Genomic DNA, 26,054 nt, shown 5'->3' with positions numbered 1-26,054 from the left:
ATCTTAAATGATGTTAGGTGTAAATTGGATTTTGTAGTGGAACATATGTCCAGATTTTTCCATTGCATATGAATCAATTTATTCACTGAATCTATCATGCTCTTAGGAAATTCCTTTTATTCTATTTAGTTCACGATTAAAACTTTTTCGATGCAAATTTACTACCGAAAACTATTGAATGTTTATGATAGTGAATCACATTGAGAAATGTTCTATGTCTGAATGTTGTGTGCCTATGTAACGCATCCTTTGTGTACATGACAGTTATTAAATTACTTGGAATTGTGTATCCCTTTTGATATTTTGAAGTTAATATTTGGTTTCTAACTTAACTAGGCTAGTCTCAAGGTGTTTGTTGCTCAATAAAATCTTTCAATAATCGTTTTGTTGTCCTAGCAATAAAGTAAACTGCTTGATTAAAAGCGTTATAGTCCCTAAAATCCACTTTTTTTGTATCTATCCTAACGGCTTTCATGGCTTGAAAGGTCTTATCCCCTCATTTTATCAACTCGCAGAAAATACAATTCCCTATGGATTTCTTTGTTAACCGTCTGGAACCGCTCGCATTGGCTGAAGAAGAGGCTTCTATCCTTTCCTTTCTCATCTTTCCTCCGTTCTTCATTTGAGTGAGGTAGTCGGTGTAAAAAATGTTGGAGATCGAAGGGCTAATAAAATAAGGAAGAAAAAACGGTACTCTGGGTGGAGGAAGGAAGGAGAAGAGGTTTCAGGAAGGGACTGTTTCCCTCTTGAAAAGTTTTTGATCGCTTTCGGAGTGGTAAACAATCTCCGTTCCCCGTGCCCACAATCTCCAGCTGCCTTTGGGGAAAGAAGCTCGCAAAAAAGAGACAATTAAGGACATAGGAAGATAGGAGAAAAGGGAGAGTAGGGTGCAGATAATAGGTTTACAGGAAGAAATGATCAGCTCATTTCCCCTCCGACTTACCTTGCACGCTATATCCTTTCGTCCGTAAGCCGCACTTTCCCTTGATCTTATCATGAAAAGAAGCCAAACCAGAAAAGATGAGGAAACTCTAAATAGTTTCCTCGAGGATTTTGTTCCAAAGAAATAGATTGGAAAGGCAATTGTGTAGGAGGTTGAGGGTATAAATATGAAAATATATTATTGTGGTGCAAAGTAAAGTAGTGAGCTACTCTATACTCTAATCTTTTGTTTTGATGTAACGGAGCAGACATTTTGAGACCATATAATTATTGTGGTGTGCTGTATTATTGTAGTGAAAAGGCTTAATTGACCATTGGGTAGAGTAGAGAGTATCTGAAGATTCGAAACTGTTCTTGATATAATTGTAAAATAAATTGAGAATGTGGATTGAAATAATCTTGCATAGGATGTCAAATTTTTCGCTTTCTAGACTTTTGAACGGTGCAAATTGATAGAAGAAACTTTTTTGTGGGTTTTTCAATGTACACTGGGGAGCGTCTGAACTGATTCTTTAGGGGGCCACCACAATTCTCACGTCTATCGCGAAGCATATATATAAAAGGTGTAATAAAAAAGGTTAAAACTACTTGAACGAAAGTTTGCCTGCCATTTTTAAATTCTGCGTTTTTATTTGTTGCCAAAATATATGTACAAAATACTCTATGTAAAAAGATTACGTAAAAGATAAATAAAATATGGGTGTCAGAAATATTAGGAGATCCTGATGCTTACTAGAAAAGGATACTTGAAACGGTTCCTATAAACGTTTCTTATATTTCGGAGCAGTTTCAGGGAAAGTTTCACTGTATAAAGAACCAGTGGCGTAACTATGGGGGGATTAGAGGATAGATCCCCCCCCCCCCACTAAAAGTTTCGGCGAAATTATAAATTATTTAAAATTGTTGTCTAGATTTGAAATATAATAACTGCATCTTCTTACAGCCAAATTTTAAGTGCCAAAATGATGTCGTATGTATTTCCAGGCAAGTCATTTTTCAAAACTTTTCCCGTTGCCTGGGGGGGTTCGCCACCCCCATCCCCCTCAAAGCATATTCCTAGTTACGCCGCTGTAAAGAGCCATAATAAATTATTAAATTATATAACATGTGAATTTCTCCCTTTTCACAGTATCTCTTTTCTAACGAAATTGCTATTTTTATTAACCTTTATACAATTTTTAAGATCCAGAATAGCGTCAAAATCTATTTTCAGAGCTTGCAATAGGGTGGTGTCCTATAATTGTTTTTGCCTAAATCGAAAGATTGTAACTCCTGGAGTACTAATTTCACACTTTTAGATTTTTAAATGACGATATCAATTTTTTGGGATTAAATGAAAAGTGAAACTTTTCAAGCGCGCGAAAACGCGACGGCTAAGGGTGAATGCTGAGTAAATTCCGTGTGACGTCATTCTGGTTCCCGCTGTCGCAAAGTGAGGTGACCTTGGAGCGAAGATGTGTGCGCCGCTGAGATGCAGGCTGCTAGCAGGTAGCCGAGTACCCTGCTAGCTGGTAGCGCTTGGCAATTATTAAAACCATATCAAACGAAGGAATCTTTCCGACCTCAGGCAGTTTTAATAGGTAATTATCAAGAGATTTTTCCCTGAACTCTGTGCCTCATGCATGCATTGGTAATCTCAGACGATGTAAAACTCCTATTTAATCGTATAGAAACTAGGTCCCTGTGACGTCACGTGGAGTGGCATCGTATGGGCGCCAATCTGGCATTTTTCAAATGAGGTTTAATTGAACATAAACATTCGTCTAAACTGGGATTTGTAAAACCAAATAATTTGTATATTATGAATACACTTATGGTGGATAACGAATCGCAATCAATATCTTTCGTGTTCTTTGATCAAGGAAACTATTCTATTCCGTAAATATTTTCGGGATCGGACAATCGTAATATTGGCTCCATCATAAGCCCCTGCCAAGGGTCTCGCATCACCGCAGACCGCCCCTGGTTGTACTGGAGAGGTCTTGTGCTCGATATTTCATTAAACCATTCGGCTGTCATTTGATGCCGCAAATTTTCAAAGTTCCGCAATTAAGGGTTTGCATATTTGCCAGCTCTATTGAACTTGATGGCCTTAATGGACGCGGACGCGAGTAAAAAAATCGAGGAGTTCCCTGCGTAAATACAAAAATTGCAGGAATCATTTCAATAGAATATTGAGTGCATACGTAGCGATTAATAAGACCATTTCATTGATAACTAATTGTGGAATAAGGAATAATAGCGTATAAAAACGATCATAAATACTCATCTATACTATTGAATTTCTTTTGACAATGGATGTGTAAAACGCAGCTATTTTAAAATGTTCATCTTGAAAAGAAACTTGTGAAAGCTGTATTCCACTTTGCTTACATATGCTTATTTATTCTAACTTAAAAATCATGGCCCATCTTTAACAGTTCTCTTAAACAGGTTTTGGAAGTTATATTCCTTCCTTTATTCCTAAATTATTCCTGTAGTCTCTACAAAATACTGCAATACCTGCATTTGATACTCCTCAACTAATAGGTGTATGGTTCTGAAAAAAATGGTAATGTAAAAAATACAGAAAATGGATGTCTTCACCGGAGAACCGAAGGCCGCGGGTTCGATTTCCACCTGGATAGGTTTCCCCTACCTAGGGCATGGATGTTCGTTTTCTTTCAATAGGGTGGTTTCCTATTATTTTTTAATTGCCTAAATCGAATGACTATTACTCATGGATTTCGTATTATACTTTTAGATTTTTAAATGACGATATTTATTTTTCGCGTTTACATGAAAAGTGAAAATTTTCAAGCGCGCGAAAACGCGACGGCTAAGTATGAATGATAGGAAAACTCCGTGTGACGTCGTTCTGGTTCCCGCTGCCGCAAGTGAGGTGACCTTGGGGCGAGGTTTTGAGCGCTGATACGACGCAGGATGCTAGCAGGTAGCAGAGTACCCTGCTAGCTGGTAGCACTTGGCTTAAATAATGATTATTAATACCTTATCAAACGAAGAAAACTTTCCGACCTTAGCCAGTTTTAATATGTTATCATTAAGACATGTTTCCCTGAGCTCTGTGCCTCATGCATGCATTGGTAGTCTCAGACGATGTAAAACTCCTATCTAGTCGTATAGAAACTAGGTCCCTGTACCGTCACGTGGAGTGGAATTGCATGGGCGCCAATCGGGCCTTTTTCAAATGAGGTTAAAATTGACCATTGCCATTCGTCTAAGCTGGGATTTCTAAAACCAAATAAATTGTATATTATGAATACACTAATGGTGGGTAAGGAATCGCAGTCAATGCATTTCGTTTTCTTTGATGAAGGAAACTACCTTATTGTTAAATGTTAAGAAAACCCTGATTTTAAGGCCAAATAGTGCTGTTTTCGGTTGTGTGACATTGATTTTATTTTTTAATGCAAATACACTCAAACGATAGGGTACCCCATTCGTCATCCCCGAGCAGTGTTTCTTTGCCCTACGTCATATTCATTTATCACGTACACGTGCACGGCGTTGATGGTTAAAGGAATAGTACCTTCAGCAAATGCGATTTTCTATTCAAACTTTTTTGTTGTCAAGGGCATCCACAGCATCGGATACTCAAACTTTTGTGGTGCCGAGCGATTTAAAACAAAAAAATCCTATTCCGGGCAGTTGCGTGGTGATAAATCAGTGTAACGCACCGTTGGTATCGGCGGGATTCGAAAAATAATGGGGCGCACGAGTCATTTGAGCGTGGGGACGTCGCGTCGCGTCGTGGCGTGACGCCATTACGGTCGATCGGCGTCCGTTCGTCAGCTGCGATCGCAAAAATCCTCTCCCCGCACGCTTCCTCGTTGGATCGTTACGTTTTATTGGATGGAGTGCGGCAGAAATAGCATAACCGTATTTTGTAGCGGCCAATATCTCAATAGTGCACTGCGAGAAAAGTATCCATTTGCGGATAACGGTGGCTATCAATGAAAACGCAACTACGGCGTAAATGCAAGGAATAGGTATCCGAAATTAACTTTTATACCCTTTCCCACAATATTTGACGTACTTTCACCTTCAATGTAACGTTTGATTCCCTTAATGCGCAATAACAATCACGATTGGCTGCACCCTTCTGCGAGTACTACTGTAGCCTGTTGGCTCCGTTAACCAAGGTAGTATTTGTCTTACTGAGGAAGGTATATTTTATACCTCAATGTGCTCTGTTGTCAAGGGCAACCACAGCATCGGATACTCAAACTTTTGTGGTGTCGAGCGATTTAAAACAAAAAATCATATTCCGGGCAGTTGCGTGGTAATAAATCAGTCAACCGCATAACGGATAGGTATCGGAACGGTTGGAGTCGGCGGGATCCGAAAAATAATGGTTTTTTCATCTCACGTATTGTATTGAAAATCTCTTGCTTATTGTAAAGATCCCAAAATGCGGGGGCGGTCTTGCTAGGTCGAAGTTTGCCGAGAACCCCGAGTTCAGAGGTCGCCCACAACGCTCGCTTCTATTGCATAACGGCCAGCATGAGCCTGTCGCGATCATTCTCTCTCTTACACCTCTCCCAAGCCGATGTTACTCCCGAAGAAAAAGTGGTTTGTTTTTGAGGCCGCGGTGAAAGTGGGAACTAAGTGGCTGCACCTGTACTAAACCAGACGTCGTTATGGCATTGAAACCCGTGCAAATTAAGGAAAAATCTGTGGAGAATATGTTGGATTCCAGAGAAATAAGGCCAAATCTTATTATTTTAAATTCAATAACCACTCTTTCATGTGAACTGTAAGAGCTTACGCAGGGATTCTAACACTCTGTACATTAATATTGCGAATTATATGCCGGTATGTCGTTCCCAAAGGCTACAAACTTGTAGCTGCTAAGTACGCCTTGAAGCAATGGAATAAATACTGGAAATTATCTGCGGCATTAGCGAACAGATTCTCATCACAGTAAGTGATGTTTACGTAAATGACGCGAGTCATAAACTAAATATTTGTCACAACAGATGCGCAGAACAAATTTCTCAGATTAGGCAATGGAAGAGAGTTTTACTAAAAATAAATTCATTATATCTATCTTATTAAAGGTGTGGTTCAAAATGAAAAGAAGTAAATACCCTCTGCATTTAAGTAATTTATTCAGGTTTGGAAATACCTTTGAAACATGTGTGTGACCTCTCGTATGACCAACGCCAAATATTGCGACGAGTTGGTCAAAATATTCCTCGTGAGATGGCACCACGGTCGCGAACGCAAGCGCGACCTCCTCAGTATATTTAGGGAACCACTTCGGAGCATGTTACATGCCATTTCTTCGCCTCCTCCTCTCTTCCCCTAGTTCCCAGTTCTCTCGCGAAACCCGATATCCCCGCACCTGTTTTTCTGGGTAGCTGAGACCTTTGAGACTCAAACTAGTTCCCCGAGAAAAATATATCGGATTATATTTTTTGGAGACTGTTACACATCTCACATGTCCGTTTTTCTCAATACAAGAACTTACCCACGGTCATAACTAGGGGGGCAAGCCAAGTTGCGACATTTTAGTATGGAAATGGTGAATGAACTCAACATTTTAAGAAAATTATAACACCGCTTTATTAGTATATGAGATTCATTCCTTGACAAAATAGTTTAATTTTAGTTTCATATATTAAACCGTAGCCTACGTTATTCATAAGGCCGTCCAACGTGAGCTGTAAACGGGCAGAATGAGCATGTCTGGAGTTAGTTCCAGTTGTCGCCGCTGGCGCTGTTTTGAGAACAAAATTCGTATGGGAATGAATGGCGAACATTTGAAACAGACGCGATTTTTGTCAAAATTAGTTCTCTTTTCGTGATTATGCTAACATTTACCATATTTATTTAATTTTGGCCTTTATTTTTTGGTATTTTTCACGGAATAATGTTTTCAAAATTATAGGAATTTCCGACAAAGTGATATTTTCCTAAACGCAGGTGCTGTTACTTCTTCCATGTTACAGTGTCCGTTTCATTTTAGCATAATTGTCCAGAAGTGGCCAAAAATTTTTTGTAATATTACACGAAGCAATACCGGGTTTGTGCATTGCTTACAAGCAAATTCCTTCAGAAATCTTGGTAAAATGAATGTCAGTAATTGCTCTTCAAGTAGCTGGCGTTGCAGAAAGAGTACTGCCCGAATATAAAATTTTGCTGTCAAGTTTGCGCACTGCTTACACTGAGAAATATGTAAAGTTTTTGCTAGGATAACAATCTATCTATGATGTATTCAAATGATTCACTAATAACAGTGAGGGAGCACTTTTTTGACATGCGGCGAGAGTTTCCAGACACCCTATACATTCAGTTCTCTCCTCTGCGATTCGGACTAGGTAACCCGCCACGAAAGCTACTGCAGCTTCTCTCATATATATCGTATTTCAAATATATAAGCGATGGTCACTTGGGGAAATTTGTTAATAATAATTAATTAACTATCAAATAATTAATCAGTCGACAAACACTTTTTCAGTAACCTTACCTGGAATAGGTCTACTTAATATCTCGAGAAGATCTTCCGGTTGCGTTGCAGGAGTTTCATGGCCCTTAGAAATCTCATTGAGTTTCCTGGTAAGCAACAGTGATTTGCAATCTTCAGAGTCATTTACTCTATCGCAGAGAGGTAGAAAGTTCTGAAATTCAAGTTCTTGACATGTTTTCACTGTTTTCCTGCTGTCGGTAGAGTAACTTGACGAAGTCACTGGAAACGTTTACTCCGTCAGATGTCAGTCTACGGTCAAGAAACTGATTTCTCATGTTCTCAAGGGTGTGACTAGAATCGTAGCTAAGGAATAGAGGCCGAAATGGGGTCACAAGGCGCGCAATGGTATAGTCTTCTGAATGAACGTTGGCCATCTGTGAAAATTCCCACAAAAAATATAATTTAACTAGTTTAATAGAGGAACACGTTTTGCTCAATTCCACCCAGTTTTCTTACAATTTTACGCTGTTTCTTGCGGAAAAAATGACGTGATACTTGCCAGGACCCCCCTCCCCTCCACGTGAGATTGGGTGAGAATCGGTTCGACCCCCTAGGTCTAGGTACGCTGTTTCTTGCGGAAAAAATGACGTGATACTTGCCAGGACCCCCCTCCCCTCCACGTGAGATTGCGTGAATCAGGCAAGCTTGCCCCTGAACGATTCACGCAATCAACCTGCTGCGTGAACGGCGGTGATATATCCATGAAATTCCCATCAGAAAATATTCCCCTGAACCGGGAATCGAGGCTGTGATCTTGGATTTCCAGGCCACTGAGCAGACTTTCTTTGATTCCCATGGCAATTGTTCCGAGGCTCATGGTACAAGATGAGAGTGGCGGATCCATGGGGAGGGGAGATGCTTAGGAGTCGTAACATACGCTATAGATAAAAATTGAAATTTTCATATGTCACTACTTTGACGTAAAGCAGATAGCAAAATTTTCCGGCAAATTTACCAACTATAACGAGTCAAAATACAAATTATTTTTAACCTTATAGGGCCTATTTTAACGCTTTGGCATTGGTAAAACGATCTACTACGCCTGCATAATATAGTGTCTTTTTTATCAATGAATTAGTCTAAAATAGCCGTTTTTGAGTCTGGAAAATCCTAACTTTCAAAATCCCCGAACCCCCCTTCGGCTAGGGGGAAATTCCCCTGGTTGTGTAGTAATTCACGAAGATAGGCCCCCCACCTAGTTGGTGCAGATCTATATCCGTCACTGCTAGATTTTAAACCCTTGTGGTTCGTCAAGGATGTCAACGCGGGAAAAAAGGACTTCAATGAAGCCGCAACCCAAGACTGGAGCTAGGGCGTTGCAGGGTGGCGTGTGCCTCTGGCGAAGATTTCAGAGAGGGGAGCAGAAAATTTTGAAACATTTATTAGAAAAGTTATTTAACTTTCATAATTAAATTAGTTAGCCAAAATAATTAAAAATCATTTTAAACTAATATTAATTAAAGTTCTTCACAGCATACATACGGCGAGTAATTTCAACTAACGCACAATAAAAAAATGGATTACAGAGGTATTATATTTTAGGGGTGGAAGAGAGAAGGGGATCACGGGAGGGATAGTGGCAAACTGATCGTTGCACCCCCTGACAAAAGTCCTAGTTATGGCCCCTTCACGACCGGTTAAGAGTCTCAACCCTGCCCTAAAGACGCGCATGGCGGTATGACCGCAGTTCGATTCCCGGTTCAGGAGATTTTTTTCTCATGGCAATTCTTGTATATTTGGTAAGTTTTGGTTAGTGAGTAATCATTTCCATCGAAAAATATTTTGCAATAGGGTCCAAAATCAATCGCCTTAGGACTAATTTTCTCGAGACCTCCTTAAAATAAATATCCTCGCTTTTTCTCATTCTTCATTATTTTCCCCTGCCAAACACCCTAAAGGTGGCTTGCTAGGTATTATGTAGATTTACAAGTATTAGAAAGAATTTAGAGCCTCTCTTAAGATAAAAATAACGTAATTTCATCAGTTCCGTTGCTATTTCCCGTAAGATCTCATGTAATTCATGTTCTCAAAAGAGCGCCTCTACCGGCCGAAGACTCAACAACGTGCGCTGTCCCAGCCTTTTCCCGACGTTGGACGGCCTTGTATATAACGTAGGCTACGATTAAACCAGCGGTCTCCAATTTACCAGGCCACAGCAAATTTGCCGATGACTGAAGTATTCGATACCAACGTCTACTGAAGTATCCGGTGGCGTATTTCTTATTTACGAACAGTTGAAGGCGACTTTGACGTGCAGTACAGCGCTGCAATGCTCCTAGCGGCGTCTTACAGAGTTCATTAAACAAGCGAGAATCGCGTGCTACTTGAAACGAGTGCGGGGGCCGGATGAGAGCCCTTCGCGGGCTGGATTCGGCCCGCGGGCCGTATTTTGGAGACTTATACTAATAATACTAATATTAGGCCGTCTTACACTAGTACATATCATTTTTCGTGGGTTTAAAGAAAATTTGTTGAATACTTTCGTTTCAATTCAGTACTTATTTTGCCCAAAGACTTTTGCGATTTTTGCTTCTGGGGGGGGGAGGGGGAATCTGTCCCCCCTGTCTCTCGCTGGGTACGCCCATGTTTCAAAACACAGTGGAATACTGTGCATGGGAGGAAGCAGTGGTGGAGGGGGAAGATATGCGCGCACGGCGCAACTATTCTGTATATTTCATCACACAGATCGCTTAATCCCTCACAGTTTAGTGGTAGTTGGTTAGGTTAGTGGGAGAGTTTCATGCTCTTATACGTTTTAATATGAAACGTATGCATAATAGGGTGGTGCGAAAAAACTCAAGTTACAAATTTCGTGTCGTAATAGCGCGGAAAAGTTGCGATACGTTAGTACAAGAAAGACAAAAAAAGAATTATTAAAATCGGACGTCATCTTCCGATCCCGCAAAGCACCTGAAAAAATGACAAAAATGAAAGAAATTGTTTTTTTTTTCGTTGTAAAAAAACGAAATAAAATTAATATATTTTAACGCAATAGCAAAAAATGGTTACAAATAGCATAGTTTATTATTAATATATGCATAATTATGGTTTTAAACTGTTATTACCGATCACACCAGATCATTAAAAATGTATAAATTTTGCAATTTTGCCGGTTTTTCAGAGTTTTGTAATAATTACTTGAGGATAATTTTTGCGAAGTTTTAAATAGTCCTTTAGATCAAAATGACAATAAAACTGGCCACTAGAATTGAAAGGCAAAATTGCACCTTAAAAAGGCAGCATGTCAACCCTATTGAAACCGAAAGTGAAGATGTTGAGGTTTTAAATGACGCAACGCAAAGTTCAACAATCAAGGAGAAATTTGTTGACCAGGAAGATCACATGCCTAGTACACCCAAAAAAATATGAATCACCATGGCAAATTAGGGTAAATTTATAAACTACAGCTTTTCATTGTGATCAATACGGGGTATCTCACCGTGCAGCTGCTGCTATAGCATCAAGTGTATTTGTAGACAATGGTGTTATAACTGAAGAATATACTTCTAAGTTCATTGACTGATGTAGAATTAGAAGGGAAAAGAGAAATATTATTAGCGATATACAGCAAATCCATCTTGATCTAGGTGAGCTACACGGGCTATACTTTGACGGAAGGATATACAATACCATAGTAATAGAAATGATTGAATTGAAAGAGTACTGCCGGACAATTAAAGCGGATCACCAGTCTCTAATAAAAGAACCGGATTTTGTGTATTTGAGTCATGTTTCTCCAAGCTCTGGGTCTGCTAAAGATATAGTGGTCTCCATATTATCTTATCTCTCTGATCAAGGAGTATCATTAGAGTACTTAGGGTTAGTTTGCTGTGATGGCACGAACATCAACATTAGATGGAAAGGTGCACTATTAGAAAGCTCGTAGGAAACATTGGACCTTCGCTGCAGTGGGCAGTTGGTTTACTTCATTTCATTGAATTACTTTTGTTATATTTTTCAGTATTTAGATGGTGAAACAAGTGGCCAAAAATCATTTAGTGGGCCAATTGGACTAATCTGAATGGTAATAGAAAGCTTCCAATTCTGCATTTCCAAGCAATTCAATGTGAAATTCTACAAGTTGATAGATAAATTTTGAGCAAGGACAAAAGATACCTTATTGACATTAGACAAGCAATCACAAGTGCTGAATTTCCAAATGACTTACCAAACCATGATCCTGGACCAATTTTACATGCTCGATGACTCGTGTGGACAGAGCAATAGAAACCTCTCGATACATACCTGAATATTAAAAGAAAGTAGTTTTCCCTGTTATTGAATGGAACTCTAAATTTGACCACGCAGGGAACGTATTGATGGCGATGGTTTTTGATTACAGAAGGCAAATTAGAGAGCTAGGGCTAAAAAGAGTATTTAAGGCCAGACAGACTTAAATAAAAGCAAACCTATCGTAAACTTCATTACTCCTGCCATGAACTTCGAAATAAATGACTGTATAGAATTGATTGCCTGGAATAGGTGCTTTCCATTCATTGACACAAGTCGACTTGGGTCGCGGTTTTCGTGTTCCATTCTGTGTGTGTCGCCGACTGTTGTGACACAAGTCAACAAACGGTAACGCACAGGAATAGGAGAGTTTTAAACAGTTTCCGTGAGTCGACACAAGTCGACTCGTGAGTCACATGAATGAAAAGCACCCAATGTAGTCAAACTATCTACTCCACTTCTTCTTATGAGAATAATTGCTAATGAAGAAATAGCTTCCTTCATTGAATCTGGTGATAAACAGGATTGGGATATTATAACTTCCTACATCACAGGCAAGCAATGGAGCCGTGTGTGAAATTGATAACAGAGGCATCCCTTAAGCTTTGTGGCTATCGATCCAGAAATGGATTTATTAGGGCTATATTCAAATCAAGGTCCATTATGCCCGACTTCACCACAAAATCGCAGTACAAAGTAGTTTTCACAAGCTAAAATTTAAAAGAAGGACAAAAAATTTTAATATTTTAAATAGCAGTAACCCTCATTAGTTGGATGGATGGAGGGTGTGGGTAGAACTCAAAGTGCAGCCACCTCTCCGCGGTGAGTTCTGGATTGTTTAAATATAATTAAATCATATATATATAAACAAAGGAAGAGCTGCATAATCAAACATGTATTTTAGCCTAAAATATTACCTTAAGTAATTATTACACAACTCTGAAAAACCGGCAAAATTGCAAAATTTATACATTTTTAATGATCTGGTGCGATCGGTAATAACAGTTTAAAACCATAAATATGCATATATTAATAATAACCTATGCGATTTGTAACCATTTTTTGCTGTGGCGTTGAAAGATATTAATTTTATTTCATTTTTTTACAACGAAAAAAAAAAACATTTTTTTTCATTTTCGTCATTTTTTCAGGTGCTTTGCGGGATTTTAATAATTCTTTTTTTGTTTTTCTTGTACTAACGTATCGCAACTTTTCCGCGCTATTACGACACGAAATTTGTAACTTGAGTTTTTTCGCACCAGCCTAATGCATAAATGCGGTGCGCAGAAAAGAAATGAGAATAAGAAAAAATACCTACTCTAAAAACTTGAGTGCTTGGCTGAGCAAGAACAGTGGTTACCGTACCGAACGCAATCGAATTCACTGATGAATGAGAGTTTAGATTTAAACAAAATTCTGGAGAGCGGGAAAATTAGTATTTTCATTTTAAAAGTGTTTAAAAAATGCCGTTTAGAGACGTGTTTCGAGTCCACTTGCCGTGCGATTCTTTCTCCACGCAACTTTTAGTTTTTTGTGCGTTTTGTTTATATTTTCCAAATATATCGCCAAACGCGAAGAAACAAAAACAATCTGCCATTGCAAAACCTGCAGTGATACGCCTAATACTACACTCAGAATCTTGTTATTAAACCTAAAATAAGGAAAAAGACAGAAAATTGTTATGTAAATGTCCTTCTGATAAATTTATTTATCGATAATCGTTTTTGCATAATGCGCCACTAAAAATGTTTAAAGGTTTAAAGAATAAACCAATTTGCCAAAAATGTTTTCTTTTTAATGCTCATCCCATAGCAGGCCAATTTTATTCCAATATCGGAAATTTTAATGTTTTTAAACTTAATCTATAAAAATCTAAAGCCAAAATTAAAATTTAAGGTATAAAAAAACATTTTTATATGTTTCAGCGTTTTGGAGAAGCTTGATAATTTTTCAGTCACGTGGTAAGGGTTATTGATAAAAGTCAGAGGCTTGTATTCACGCGTACTCAATGTCGTAGAAAACGACTGAATAGGGTCTTTTCGATGGAAACACGAGAGAAATATATTTAATTAAAAACTTCCGTTTACCTCGACCGATTTTCACTAATCTTTTTTGAAAATACTCCGAAAAATTATAAAGCATTTGTTGTACCTACATATTAATTCAAGACATATATTTGCTTAATTATCTAGTCAAAATATCATTTCAACAATGATTCATACTTAGTGAATGTATAGAAGAATATAAAGTTAGAATAAAAACAAAACATCGAGTTTTATTCAAGTCGAGAGTATTTATACTTTAAGTAATATTTTCGAATCCCTGAACACAAAATCACATTGAGGAACGGCACAAAAAATAAGTGAATTATTGATGAGGACCATTATCATTCGACAGTTACTGATAAAAATATTTTTTTTACTTCAGCTTCTGTAATATCTAGCTCAAAATCATGATAAACTAAATGCTTCAAACCGTATCCAAAAAATTTTAAGGTATTTTTTTCTCTAAAAAACTTTTTTAATTGAGCTGATGATTTATGTGGACCAAAACATGTCAAAAATGATGCTTGGAAAATAGTTTGTGATATGTTTCTGAATTCAGGCTTAAATTTCCGTTAGAATTATAACCTCAATTTTTGCATAAGTTTTTTTCTACACTTTTAAGCAATAACCAACGAGTGTGGACAAAAACTACATGCTTATGATTATATTTATATTTCATGCACCAATTAATTAGACATAATTAAGCCTTAATTATAATTTGACAATAATTATATTGGGAAAGCATCCCTTTACCTTACCCCAAAATGTGCTTTGGTATTATTTTACACCTTTACTTTTAATAACAAAAGACTCGGATTACTTGAACCAGTTTCTTTGCAATAATAAAATTCAACATATTCATTAGTTACTTTATTGACAAAATATTCTGTGCAAAACGATTAAATTAAAAAAGAAATACAGTAAAGGTTTTAGAAAACAAAAGAAAACGAACATGATGACTCTTTGAAGATATTCTAAAGGTTATTTTAGGTTTTTTTATGCAGCATAAAGCAAAATTCACTAAATTAATTAATTAAAAGAGCAATGAAACATTATTACAATTTATGAGCTGTGACATTTTTAATTTTCATAGCTTTTTCTCACGTTATTGCCATTTTTTCATTAACTTTTAGCTAATTTTAAAGAATAGCGTCAAAATCCATTTCCGAGCATGCCATTTCCGACAATTTCGGATCTGATCACCGTGAGCCACAGCCGATCGAGCCCAATCACCTCACACCGTCCATAACTCAACGTGATCTCTTCATGTGAAAGTTGTGTATTTATTTTCAACTTAGCACGCATTATAGTCTCTTTCACACGTTATTCAAATTCAAAATTTAATATAAGCTATGTAATGCTGTGAATACTTATGTACTTAATTGAAATAATATTTTGTTTTCTGGCATTGCTAGCGTGAAATTGTCTTCTTATGTGGAACTCTGTCATGATTTCGTCAGAACTAAATGTACAGTACGTTCAAATGCAGTACAATATATTTACAGTACAAATGAACAGTATATTCCTTAAATACCACAAAATATTGGTATTATTTGAGAAAGCAGCTCCAAATTACGAGAGATTCCATTTTGAACTTTGCATAAGGATGTTAGTACAATGAGTCTTGTTGTCGCGAGCATATAACCGGAGAAACGTATTCTCTTGTTCCGTTGTCTGAATGCGATGTTTCACTTTCTATTCTGCCCTTAGCTGAGAATCAGGATAGCACGTTGTGTAACAAAGGAAATGCATGAGGCGTGGTTGAGCACGTTCAATAGTATCTGCGGAATATGGACCATGGCGAGGGAGGGAGGCGAAGTGGAAGGTGTGCGGGAAGTCGTGAATGAGTATTGGGAGGAAATGCTTCTTGAGGATAAGGAGAAGGCAGCGGTGGTGCGACAAAAGGCTAGCAGAGCGGAAAGGAAAGAGGTGAAAGTCATTTGGAGGAGGGAGTCGTCGTCGTGGCGTGCGCCTCAGACACAAAGGGAGTTTTGGCCCGATATAAAAACGACGGGGGGGGGGGGGGGGGGGGGGTGGGGGGGTAAGACAACACACCGATTGTTCTTAGCAACAAGGGAGACGGGAGAAGCATGGAGATAGTGGAGAATCTTATGTATGGAAAGCATGCCTACGGAAGTTGTTTCTAATTCAATCGGCTGTTTGATATTAACTCGTGTAAAAGAAAAGGTCGACAATTACAATTTTGGTTTCTCATTTACGAAAGAGTGATATAACACGGCTTATAATATGTAATGATAATATTGATTTCGGCGTAAGGAGGGCGCAAATTTCAAAATCGCGTGGAGCGCCGAGAAAAATTTTTTTTTCTCATCCCAGTGAATATACATATATATGCCACTTCCAATAAATAATAAGAGATTTGAAGTTGAAAACCGAATTGTAGTCGGATGAATTCTTAGTTTTCCGCGCTACTTAATATTTCGTATATATTCTTTTAACTTGAAATGGACAGTTACTGTCATTTGTCGTAGCTTGAAGGTCTACCTAAGTAAATGTAACAATAATTTCTCTATGAGTTTATTGTTAATTAAATATTTTGCCTTAATAACAGAACTATTTATTTAACTGCATATACTAAGTACTTGCAAAAAAATAATTATCGCAGGAAAAACCGGCAGTATCAGTCTTCTTGCAAGCAGTAGGAAACCTCACATCCCTTATATTTTTCATTTGTCTTGAAAGTACCCATAACGGACAGGAAAAGGCTTACAAAATTGCATTGAAGGAAATCTCTGGTCACTGCGGCACATTCGTTTTTGTATTTGATTGCTCCGGTGAAAGCTTTGCGAGGGTAGTGATCCTGCCATACCTGAAACAATAATGGAATAGGGTAATTTCCTTCATTAAAGAAAACGAAAGGCTTTGATTGCGATTCCTTACCCACAATTAGGGTTTTCATAATATACAAATTATTTGGTTTTAGAAATCCCAGTTTAGACGAATGGCATTCGTCAATTTTAACTGCATTTGAAAAAGGCCTGATTGGCGCCCGTGCGATGCCACTCTACGTGATGTCACAGGGACCTAGTTTCTACACGAGAGGATAGGAGTTTTACATCGTCTGAGATTACCAATGCATCCATGAAGCACAGAGCTCAGGGAAACATGTCTTAAGAATCACCTATTAAATCTGCCTACGGTCGGAAAGTTTCCATCGTATGATAAGGTATTAATAATCCTCATTTAAACCAAGCACTACCTGCTAGCAGCATGCGTCGTATCAGCGCTCAAGCCTCGCTCCAAGATCACCTCATGCGGCGGTAGCGGGAACCAGAATGACGTACATGGGCTTTTCCCAGCATTCATACTTAGCCGCCGCGTTTTCGCGCGGTTGAAAATTTTCACTTTTCGTTTAATCGCGAAAAATAGATATCGTCATTCGAAAATCTAAGAGCGTGAAATGCGTACTCCAGGAGTAATACTCTTTTTATTTAGGCATTAAAAAAATAATAGGAAACTACCCTATTACGGCCTGGTGAAAGACGGAGTTTGTAAACACTCAGATTGGCTTTGTCCTTACACAAAAAATAGGCAAGGAGTATTTAAAAAAATAAAAATTAATAAATGCATCTCAAAAATCTATAAAGTGAGGAAAAACTTAAGTTCCCGTATAGTTGAATTAGAAAATTGACGTCGACTGACAGGAATTACCTATATTTTTAGAGTGAAACTTTTCTCACCTCTAACGGCTCGGGTGTATTTCTCACAATTTTTTCGTTCTACCGTGTCTCACTGGTTTCTATTACTGCAAAAATGATTCCTCATCGTAGGATGAATGCTATATTGCTGAGTAATGACAATAAGTCCATATTTGTTCCTCAGGTGGTGCTAAACATTTATTTTGTGAGCGCTTGTAAAAAATATGCGTAATCTTTTCCTATGCATCGCGTTTTTTCCTTCGTTTGTTGCATATTTGTAATTCATTCAGGTTTCCTACGTGACGAGTCGTTTCTGCAGCTTTAGCTTTTCCTACTACACATATAGAGTTGCCACAACTTCCAGACTAATCTCATAGAGAATAATAATAGAAAAGATAAAAAAAATAGTTTTCTTCCAATGAACTGGAAACGGAAACCTCCCCACCATTCTCAGTAAAGACTATTTCTATATGCTGAATACATGAATAATTCATTGAATTTTCCCAAAACAATTTTTATTACAAATCGCTATGGAAACCATCGTCATCGAATTTTACTTTCTTGCGAATTCACAGGCGAGAGAGCGAAAGCTTAAATTCGGCAGAAGCCTCAAGTCTAAACAGCACTCATCGATTTTTTAGTGATTCCTTTGGTCCAGCGTGGGAAAGATACAAGGGTTTTCGCAATCAAAGAGGTTTGTGAGAAACGTTTTCGGGAGTCTTAAGCTTAATGAGACATCTCTTATCTCCTCCAAAGTCACTCAAGGCTGGCGAGTCTTCCTTCTGTTCTCTGCTCCAAATGAAGAAGCATCTCATCAATCTTTCTTTTTTCTTCCACGACCGTTTTTGCTTTCTGTTTCCAAATGGATCAAACAGTGTGCAACTACAAACGGCATTTGAAGCTCTCGTTTGGTTTTCGTGCTATTCGTATCTTAGGTTAAAACAATACTTTTACTGCTCTGTATACAGGGTGTCCCATTTATCTTGACCACCCGAAATAACTTTTTGTCCAGATGCAAATTCAAAAATGTATCAAGCAAATGTTCATTAGCCGTCAGGGGGACATTAATCAGCATGATTGCCTTCCTTGTAGCTTTGTTATTTACAAAGGTATGAACAGCGGTATGTCTTTTTTAAATGGCTCCCTATAATTTTTATTCGGCAATTCATTTCATCTCCTAAATACTTATTCAAAAATGTAGCAAAGTGGACCATTAATATATAAAAGCGTTATGAAAACATAAAAAAACTCGTCTACTTACCGGATTTAGCAGTAAACAACGTTTTGTTTATGCTAATGGTCCACTTTGCTACATTTTAGAATTAGTCGTTAAGAGATGAAAGGAATTGCCGAATAAAAAATATAGGGTGCCATTTAAAAAAGACATACCGCTGTTCATATCTTTGTAAATAACAAAGCTACAAGGAAGGCAATCATGCTGATTAATGTCCCCCTGTCGGATAATGAACATTTGCTTGACACATTTTTGAATTTGAATCTGGACAAAGTTATTTTGGGTGCTCAAGATAAATGGGACACCCTGTACGTATGGATGGCCTCGATAAAATCCGATAAGAGAAGAGTAACCATCAATAATAGCATTCCCCCTTGATCCTACTTATTATTTGATAGCGTAAATAATTTTGAAATTTTTTATTTTAGCATAGCGTTCGAATTTTTTCCATACATATCTCTTATCAAGTGTTACTTATTTGCCTCTGTATTTTCTCGTAGGGAAATTATTCAAATCAAAGATGCAAGTAAAGTTAAAAATAGTTTACTTCTTTACAACTTAATAGTATTAAGGCCACGGCGTGTATTTGAACAGATCAGGCAAAAAGTGAAGAAAAAAAGTCAACATATGAATGGAGGGGTTGATTCTTCCTAGGTCAATACATGAAAAGCGATGCTATGCGGGTGGAGTCCCAAAACACACATGCATATGACTGTAGATGAGGAGCACAGAAGCAGTTACCAATATCTTGTATGATGTGTGGCACGATATGGTGGAGGTTATTAGTATTCGTAATTCAGTGGAAACATTTCAATGTCTTAATGAATTACCTATTCATTATTATTATTGTATTCTTCCGATTAAGGTAAGTTTCCATGGAGTACTATAGAAGTGATCTGGGAGCCTCCCTTTCCTTCCAGCACTGCCTTCTTCAGTTCACTGTAAGGCCTACTCCCATTCGATTTATCTAAAAAATCCTATTCTTATCCTTCCCCTCCCCCGTTTCCCGAATATTCTACCCTTTAATACCCTTTTTAGCATCCCCTCCCCGATAAGTACTCGCTCCATCCATATATTCTGTCTCCTCCGTATCTCATTTAAAAGCTTCCTCTTCTCGCCAACCATATCCAGCACTTCGTCGTTCCTTTTCCTCTCCGTCCATTTCACCCTTTCCACCATTTTTCCTTTCCCTTGGGCTACAACCTTGTCGCGGTGGAAAGGTTGGCGCGTTCCTATGACCCCTAGAGCTGCACTGGCGGGATTAGTTCCAAATTATTCCCGGTAGGGCCACCCATGCCAGATAGGTCGAAGGGTAGGAGCCAGACGAAAGGTAGTCCACGTGATGGTGTCACGTGAAAAACACTGTTGGAATGGAAGTGGGAAACCCTACCAACTATCTCTTCCCTTAAAACAGTGGAGTAAAACCAAATGAATGTACCTATTAAATTACGCAAAATGAATTCGTTGCCATTATTTAAGAAAATTAAAATGTTTTTATTAAAATAAAAAATATATATGTGAGAAAATATAAGCGCATACATTATATGCTTTTATTCTCAGTTAAAACTTAAATACTTTATGGGAAAAACAGGTATTTTGACCAGCTAATTCCATTTTTGACACTAAAACTGGCATCAATTCCAAATTAGGGTAGTGTTTATGGAGAGAGATGTAATTTTTTAAGGGGTCCAGTGACGTTATATCCATTGAGCTCCATGGGAATATTTGCCTCGATGAAATACTTTTTCATGGACACTTAGGACTGGTTGATGTAGGGTGCTCAGGTCGCGGGTTTATATATGTACAATCTGAGTCTTTTGAGGCCTATGAGGGAAATCAAAGCGCCACGGATATGCTGCTCATGCCTGGATCGTGGATGTCAATGCTTCCGTAGGAAATGATGATCGAATTCTAGCCTATCAAATTATTTTGCTTTTATTTTTCGATGGTCATTCTCTTCCTTTCCACCAAAGAATAATTGGTTTCACAAATGGCTTCAAAATAATGAAGGCAAAAAATGGAGAACCTTGAAGATTGATAAAATAGAGTAAGGTTTATGAAATGTAATCCCTCATCTTGCCACATTTTTCTTGGAGATAATTTTAGTTTCTATCCAGCGGAAGCTGCCAATTATGAGAAAATGTAAAAAAAAACACGCTCTGTAATGAAAAAATCCTTCAATATGTTCTCTACGGAAGAAATCGAAAAAGAGGCTAACGAGTTGCGGATTGATCACTGCTTACTACAGGTTGATACGTATAAATGATAACCAGTATAATTAAACTGGCATATGTAGGCTTTAATACCAATATTCATCATCAATAGTCCTTCTAAATCCAGAGATATGGTCTTACCCTAAAAATTAATAACATTTATTTTTTAAAATATTTGAGGCATGAACTTAGGCGGGATAAATTCAAACATTTGGAAAGAAAATTAAATCTTCATTATTATAATACGGGTTGAAAACTTGAGTCAATAATTTCAAATCACTCTGAGAAATAAGGAAAATCAACAAAAGCCACCGTATTAAGGATCAGTCGTTGACATTTTGAGCCCTCTTTCCATTACGATTATGTATTTAAGTGGGCTTGTTCAGAAGTTTCGTTTTATTGCTGATATTAAATAGCTAGCTAGCTAGCATAGTGAAGTGACCCCTATTCTTCCCTTTTTTACATCCATGGTGACGTCTGGTTCTCGAACTATTCGAGGTGAAAAATCAGCGGCTTAAACCGTTTTGCGTAAAAGTCCATTATCTCAAGGACTGATGCCGAGCGGATCACGACTTCTCAGCTACTACACGTCCTTGTTCATTGGGTCTCTCGTGGTTCATTGCACCCTTGAGCGATTCCTTCCTTCTCCTATATTTGCTCTAAATCTTTGCGTCAAGCGTGTACAAATGTAAATATTATTACTCTATTGGGTCAGGCCATATGTTTGGACTTAAAATGCTTATTTATGGTGAATATTGAAACCAAAATATGCCTGTAAAATTTGTCATCATAAATTATATGACACAAAACCATTTACTACGAAATATTTACTTGAGGTAAGAAGTGATTACCCCGCAATTCGTTTGCCTCTTCTTCGATTTCTTCCGTAAATAAGAAATTTTCTTTTTTTTCTTCATTATAGGTCTAGTTTTTATCAGCAAAAATTGCCTTAGACATGAATACTTCACCCAGAATTCATATAAATTGGTCGCCAACTTTCATTTGTGTAATTTTTCTCATCAGGGAGAATGGCTAAGTGGTGGTTTCCTATTTTTTTTTATTGCCTAAATCGAAAAATTATTTCTCCTGGAGTACGTATTTCACGCTTTTAGATTTTTAAATCACGATATCTATTTTTCGCAATTAAATGAAAAATGAAAATTTTCAAGTGCGCGAAAACGCGACGGCTAAGTATGAATGCCGGGAAAACTCGTATGACGTCATTCTGGTTCCCGCTGTCACCTTGTGAGGTGACCTTGGGGCGAGGCTTTTAGCGCTGATACGATGCAGGCTGCTAGCAGGTAGCAGAGTACCCTGCTAGCAGGTAGCGCTTGGCTTAAATAAGGATTATTAATACCCTATGAAGCGAAGAAAACTTTCCCACCATAGGCAGTTTCAATAGGTGATTATTGAGATATATTTCCCTGAGCTCTACCCGTATAGAAACTAGGCCCCTGTGACGTCACGTGGATCGGAATCACATGGGCGCCAATCTGGCCTTTTTCAAGTGCAGTTAAAATTGACCATTAACAATCGTCTAAACTGGGATTTCTAAAACAAAATAATTTGTATTTTATGAATACACTAATTGTTGGTAAGGAATCGCAATCAATGCCTATCGTTTTCTTTGATGAAGGAAACTACCCTATTGAATTGCAATTTGCGAGTTGCAATTCCGGGTCAGAGTGAATTCGGACGGTTAATCTTTTGAATGGAGTGGTGTTTACCTTGCGACGTGGGTTGCAGTTCGCTGAGCGCTGCCACGGGAGCCATGGCGATGAGCGATCCGAACCAGATGAGCGTGATGAGCTTGTAGGCGTGAGAGAGAGTCTGCCAGCGTCTGGACCGCAGCGGGTGGCAGATGGCGAAGTAGCGCTCCACCGAGATGGCGACCAGCGTCCACGCGGAAACACTCACTGAGACGGCTGTGGAGAAAAACGAGCGCATGTTACCAGGGTGTTTAAGAAAATATCTAGTGCTTACTGCACTGAAAAGGAAATATAATTGGAAACAGAATCACAGGTAGACGCAATTGTGGTCCTCAAAATTTTATTATAAGAACAAGTGTTTGACAATCTTTGGCGTCATCGAGTTGAAGAAGGATTTGATTTATTAATTTTCATTTTAAACTTTCCATAGACCTCGGTAATGCCATGAGATGGGACGAGAGAAAACTTCTCTGCCCAGGGGCGCAGTTAGGAATTAAGGCTGGGGGGATTTAGGTGCAACTAATACCGGGGTGTGTGAGGGTATGGAATACCCACCAGGATAAGCGGTAGGTGCGAGATTAATAAATTGCAGAATTTTATAGATAAATGGTTCAAAATGGTGAATTTTACGGCTTTCTGAGGGATATTTTATAAATCCGTCCACTATTCTATTAGTAAAATCAATCAAATTAAGTAAAATGGGTTTAACTTAAAAATTTCTCTGAGCTCTGGGGGGTGTTTTATACCCCAAAACCCCCCCCCCCCCCTCGCTGCGCCACTGGCTCTACCACTCCAAAGGATTCTAAGATATATTCTAAGAGCAGGCGATGGAAATACAGTCAACTTTATTGGGAGAGATTCGTGAAACATAACGAATGATATTCATAAACGAAGATATCGTATTTTTCAAAATGTATTAACCGAAAACTACGAGTGTTTCGATTGTTATACAATCATTCTCAGGTACTAATAGAAACTGAACTATATATTTTTATTTGGTACCTGAGGATGGTAATATCATTTTGTACCTGAGGATGGTAATATTTGGTACCTATCATAAACGATGGAAATATTATTAGACAAAAGCAACTTCAATATAGCAGGGCAAGAGCTATGTGCAACACCTGGAATCCCATCATTAAAATAGCCGGGAAAACCAACTCTGGCTCCTTCAATCAGATCCGGCCTCAGCTGACCCTGACTGTATATAAACCCACGATCTGAGCGTGGCAGCTGGACCATTTACGGGTATGTAACCCGATCATAATTTCGTCGTCGTCCGGCCCAGATTCCATTCCATCTAGCACTGATCAGGAATGCTTATTCTTTATATGACATTGATGACTTTATAATTATTGAACAATTGTTTCATATGCCAAAAATTACTCTCATAACTCATATTTATTGCATTAAATTTTCCATTTAAAACCCGTTCTTCGACGGGTACTTGTTCGTCCATTATTGTTGTGTCTCTTTTCCTTGAACCAACGACATTCATCTACATCAACATAACACCCCGCAAGCCGCCTAAAATACGTGTGACATGGGGTGTTAGGACACCAGCCTTTTACAGCTAAAAAAAAAAATAAAGTGCTCTAACGAAGTTGGGACTAGCATTTATTAAAGTTCTTTGTAGTTCGGGGGAAAAACGAATTCCCATATCTATCCGTTCGGCAAAACATCTCTCTTAATTTATCGCGTCTATCGGACCTGGAAATATAGTGTGGCTCTAATATTATGTTCTCTGTGTCGCTCTTAAAGATATCTATCTCAATTGTTCAAACAATCTAAACCTAGCGCGCAGCCTCCGAGTCTCCAGCGGCTCCCAGCCTAATTCGCTTAACATCTGGGTAACACTGTCTGTACGCCCGTAGCAGTTTTTGACGAAACGTGCATACTTCCTTTGCATTTTATTCAGTTCGCAGATTAAGGCATTAAGGCATTGCATTTAACAGACCTGGATACTATCTATACGTTAATTTTCCGCCTGGACTAGCATTGACATTATGAAAAGTAGATGACTCCGAATTAATCTCAATTACTTTCGCTAAAATATATCACCAAAATAAATGTGCAAATTTGATATTTATTATAATGTAAAGAAATAATTCGCTGGAGCCAACCCTTTAAGAGTTGCGCCGTGAGACGGCTGCCTCTTCAGCTCACTGGCTGAAGCCCTGGCCCGTTCCGTCCTTAAGTCAAACGAAAGTGATGGGGAAAAAGTGCGAGGAAAGTGGTCGGAATTTTTTCTTCTTTCTTCCTCGAAAAGCTAGAGGGAAAGGAAGGGAGGTTGAGGAGTGGTCTGAGCCGTTGGGAGCCATTAGTGAGGATAAAAGGAAAGGGTTGCGTATTGACTCAATTTTGGGGGCGGCGAACTTCAGTGGGCACATCCCGAAATTTCTTTTTCGGGCTAAAGGTTGTTGAAAAAAATCCATTAGGATATGCGCTTCTTGATATTCCATTTTAATTGCTTGGGTGGACTGAAAAGCCGACGGATGGAATAGACGTGTACAAGTCTTCGCCAGTAACCACATCATAGAGTGCCTAATGTGAGAGCCTACCCTTATGGGTTTGTACAAAACGGCTTAAAGGCTCAAGGCTCAACGGCTTAAGGCGCAAAATTCTACAGTGTCGAATTGAACTATTTTAATTTTTTTCTCCCGATGGATGAAATTAATCAAGAATTGGATGAATAATTGCAATTTTCGCTCCACAAGACTGCACCCAGAGTGGTGTAGTGACCTCCTATTTTACTTTATTTTCATATTTATCTGTGCGTCTATCCGTGTCCATTATAGTTTCTTAAAAACACTGATTCAATACAGCATTTCAATGACCTGCCTCATAAACTAAACAATACCTTTTCATTGAACCTTTTCTCTTGTGATGACTTTCAATGTTCAAAATGTTTCCTGGTCGACCTGAAGACGCCGGTTGGAATACCGGAGAAACTGTCGTCACAAAGAAAATCCACGCGGTGAAACCCAGAAACGTAGAGGCATCATTACTACAAATATAGAATATCCCACGTGGTCAAGGATAACTCGGCTCTGACTCAATTACAATGCTTTAAAATCTGCATCATCAACGAAGCTGTCTATCATTTATCGCCAACTATCGCCACACGTTATTTTAATTCACATTTAAGAATTGTTGAACTTCGTGGTAAGGTAATTTTTGTGTACTCAATGGCTACAGTTATGGAGAAATTTAGAGTCTAATAATACTAAAAAATTACAATTCCACCCGAAAATAAAATTTAGCATCATATAGGCTTAAAACCCGCAGGTTTTATCCGAAGTCGATTTGAAGCAGACTCGATAATAAATATTGTACTCGTAACAACATATTTTATTTCAGGAAAAAGAATCTTCTGTGATTTAGGAGCCATACTAAACATTTTGAACATTGAAAGTCTTCACAAGAGAGAAGGTTCAATGAAAAGGTATTGTTTAGTTTATGAGGCTTGTGTGTTTAGTCTTCCTTAGAAAACCTATGCAAGTAAAATGATAGAAGTGGTAAATAAATAAATATTTCTGAAACGACTGTA

The 26,054-nt window shown here is 38.2% G+C and overlaps 1 protein-coding gene across 1 annotated transcript in view; it reads right to left on the bottom strand.

Moving 5' to 3' along the window:
- The window catches only part of LOC124161853 (gastrin/cholecystokinin type B receptor-like), a 531,853-nt gene that overhangs the window by 56,333 nt on the left and 449,466 nt on the right, over positions 1–26,054 (bottom strand). The window contains exon 2 of the mRNA XM_046538072.1: positions 22,523–22,720. Within this exon, the coding sequence (XP_046394028.1) occupies positions 22,523–22,720 (198 nt within the window). The remainder of the gene's footprint in view (positions 1–22,522; positions 22,721–26,054) is intronic.

This window comes from Ischnura elegans, chromosome 7 (genome assembly GCF_921293095.1).
Source record: "Ischnura elegans chromosome 7, ioIscEleg1.1, whole genome shotgun sequence".
In the NCBI taxonomy this organism is placed as follows: domain Eukaryota; kingdom Metazoa; phylum Arthropoda; class Insecta; order Odonata; family Coenagrionidae; genus Ischnura; species Ischnura elegans.
The sequence above is the reverse complement of the archived record's forward strand: the minus strand, read 5'-3'. Positions and strand labels throughout refer to the sequence as shown.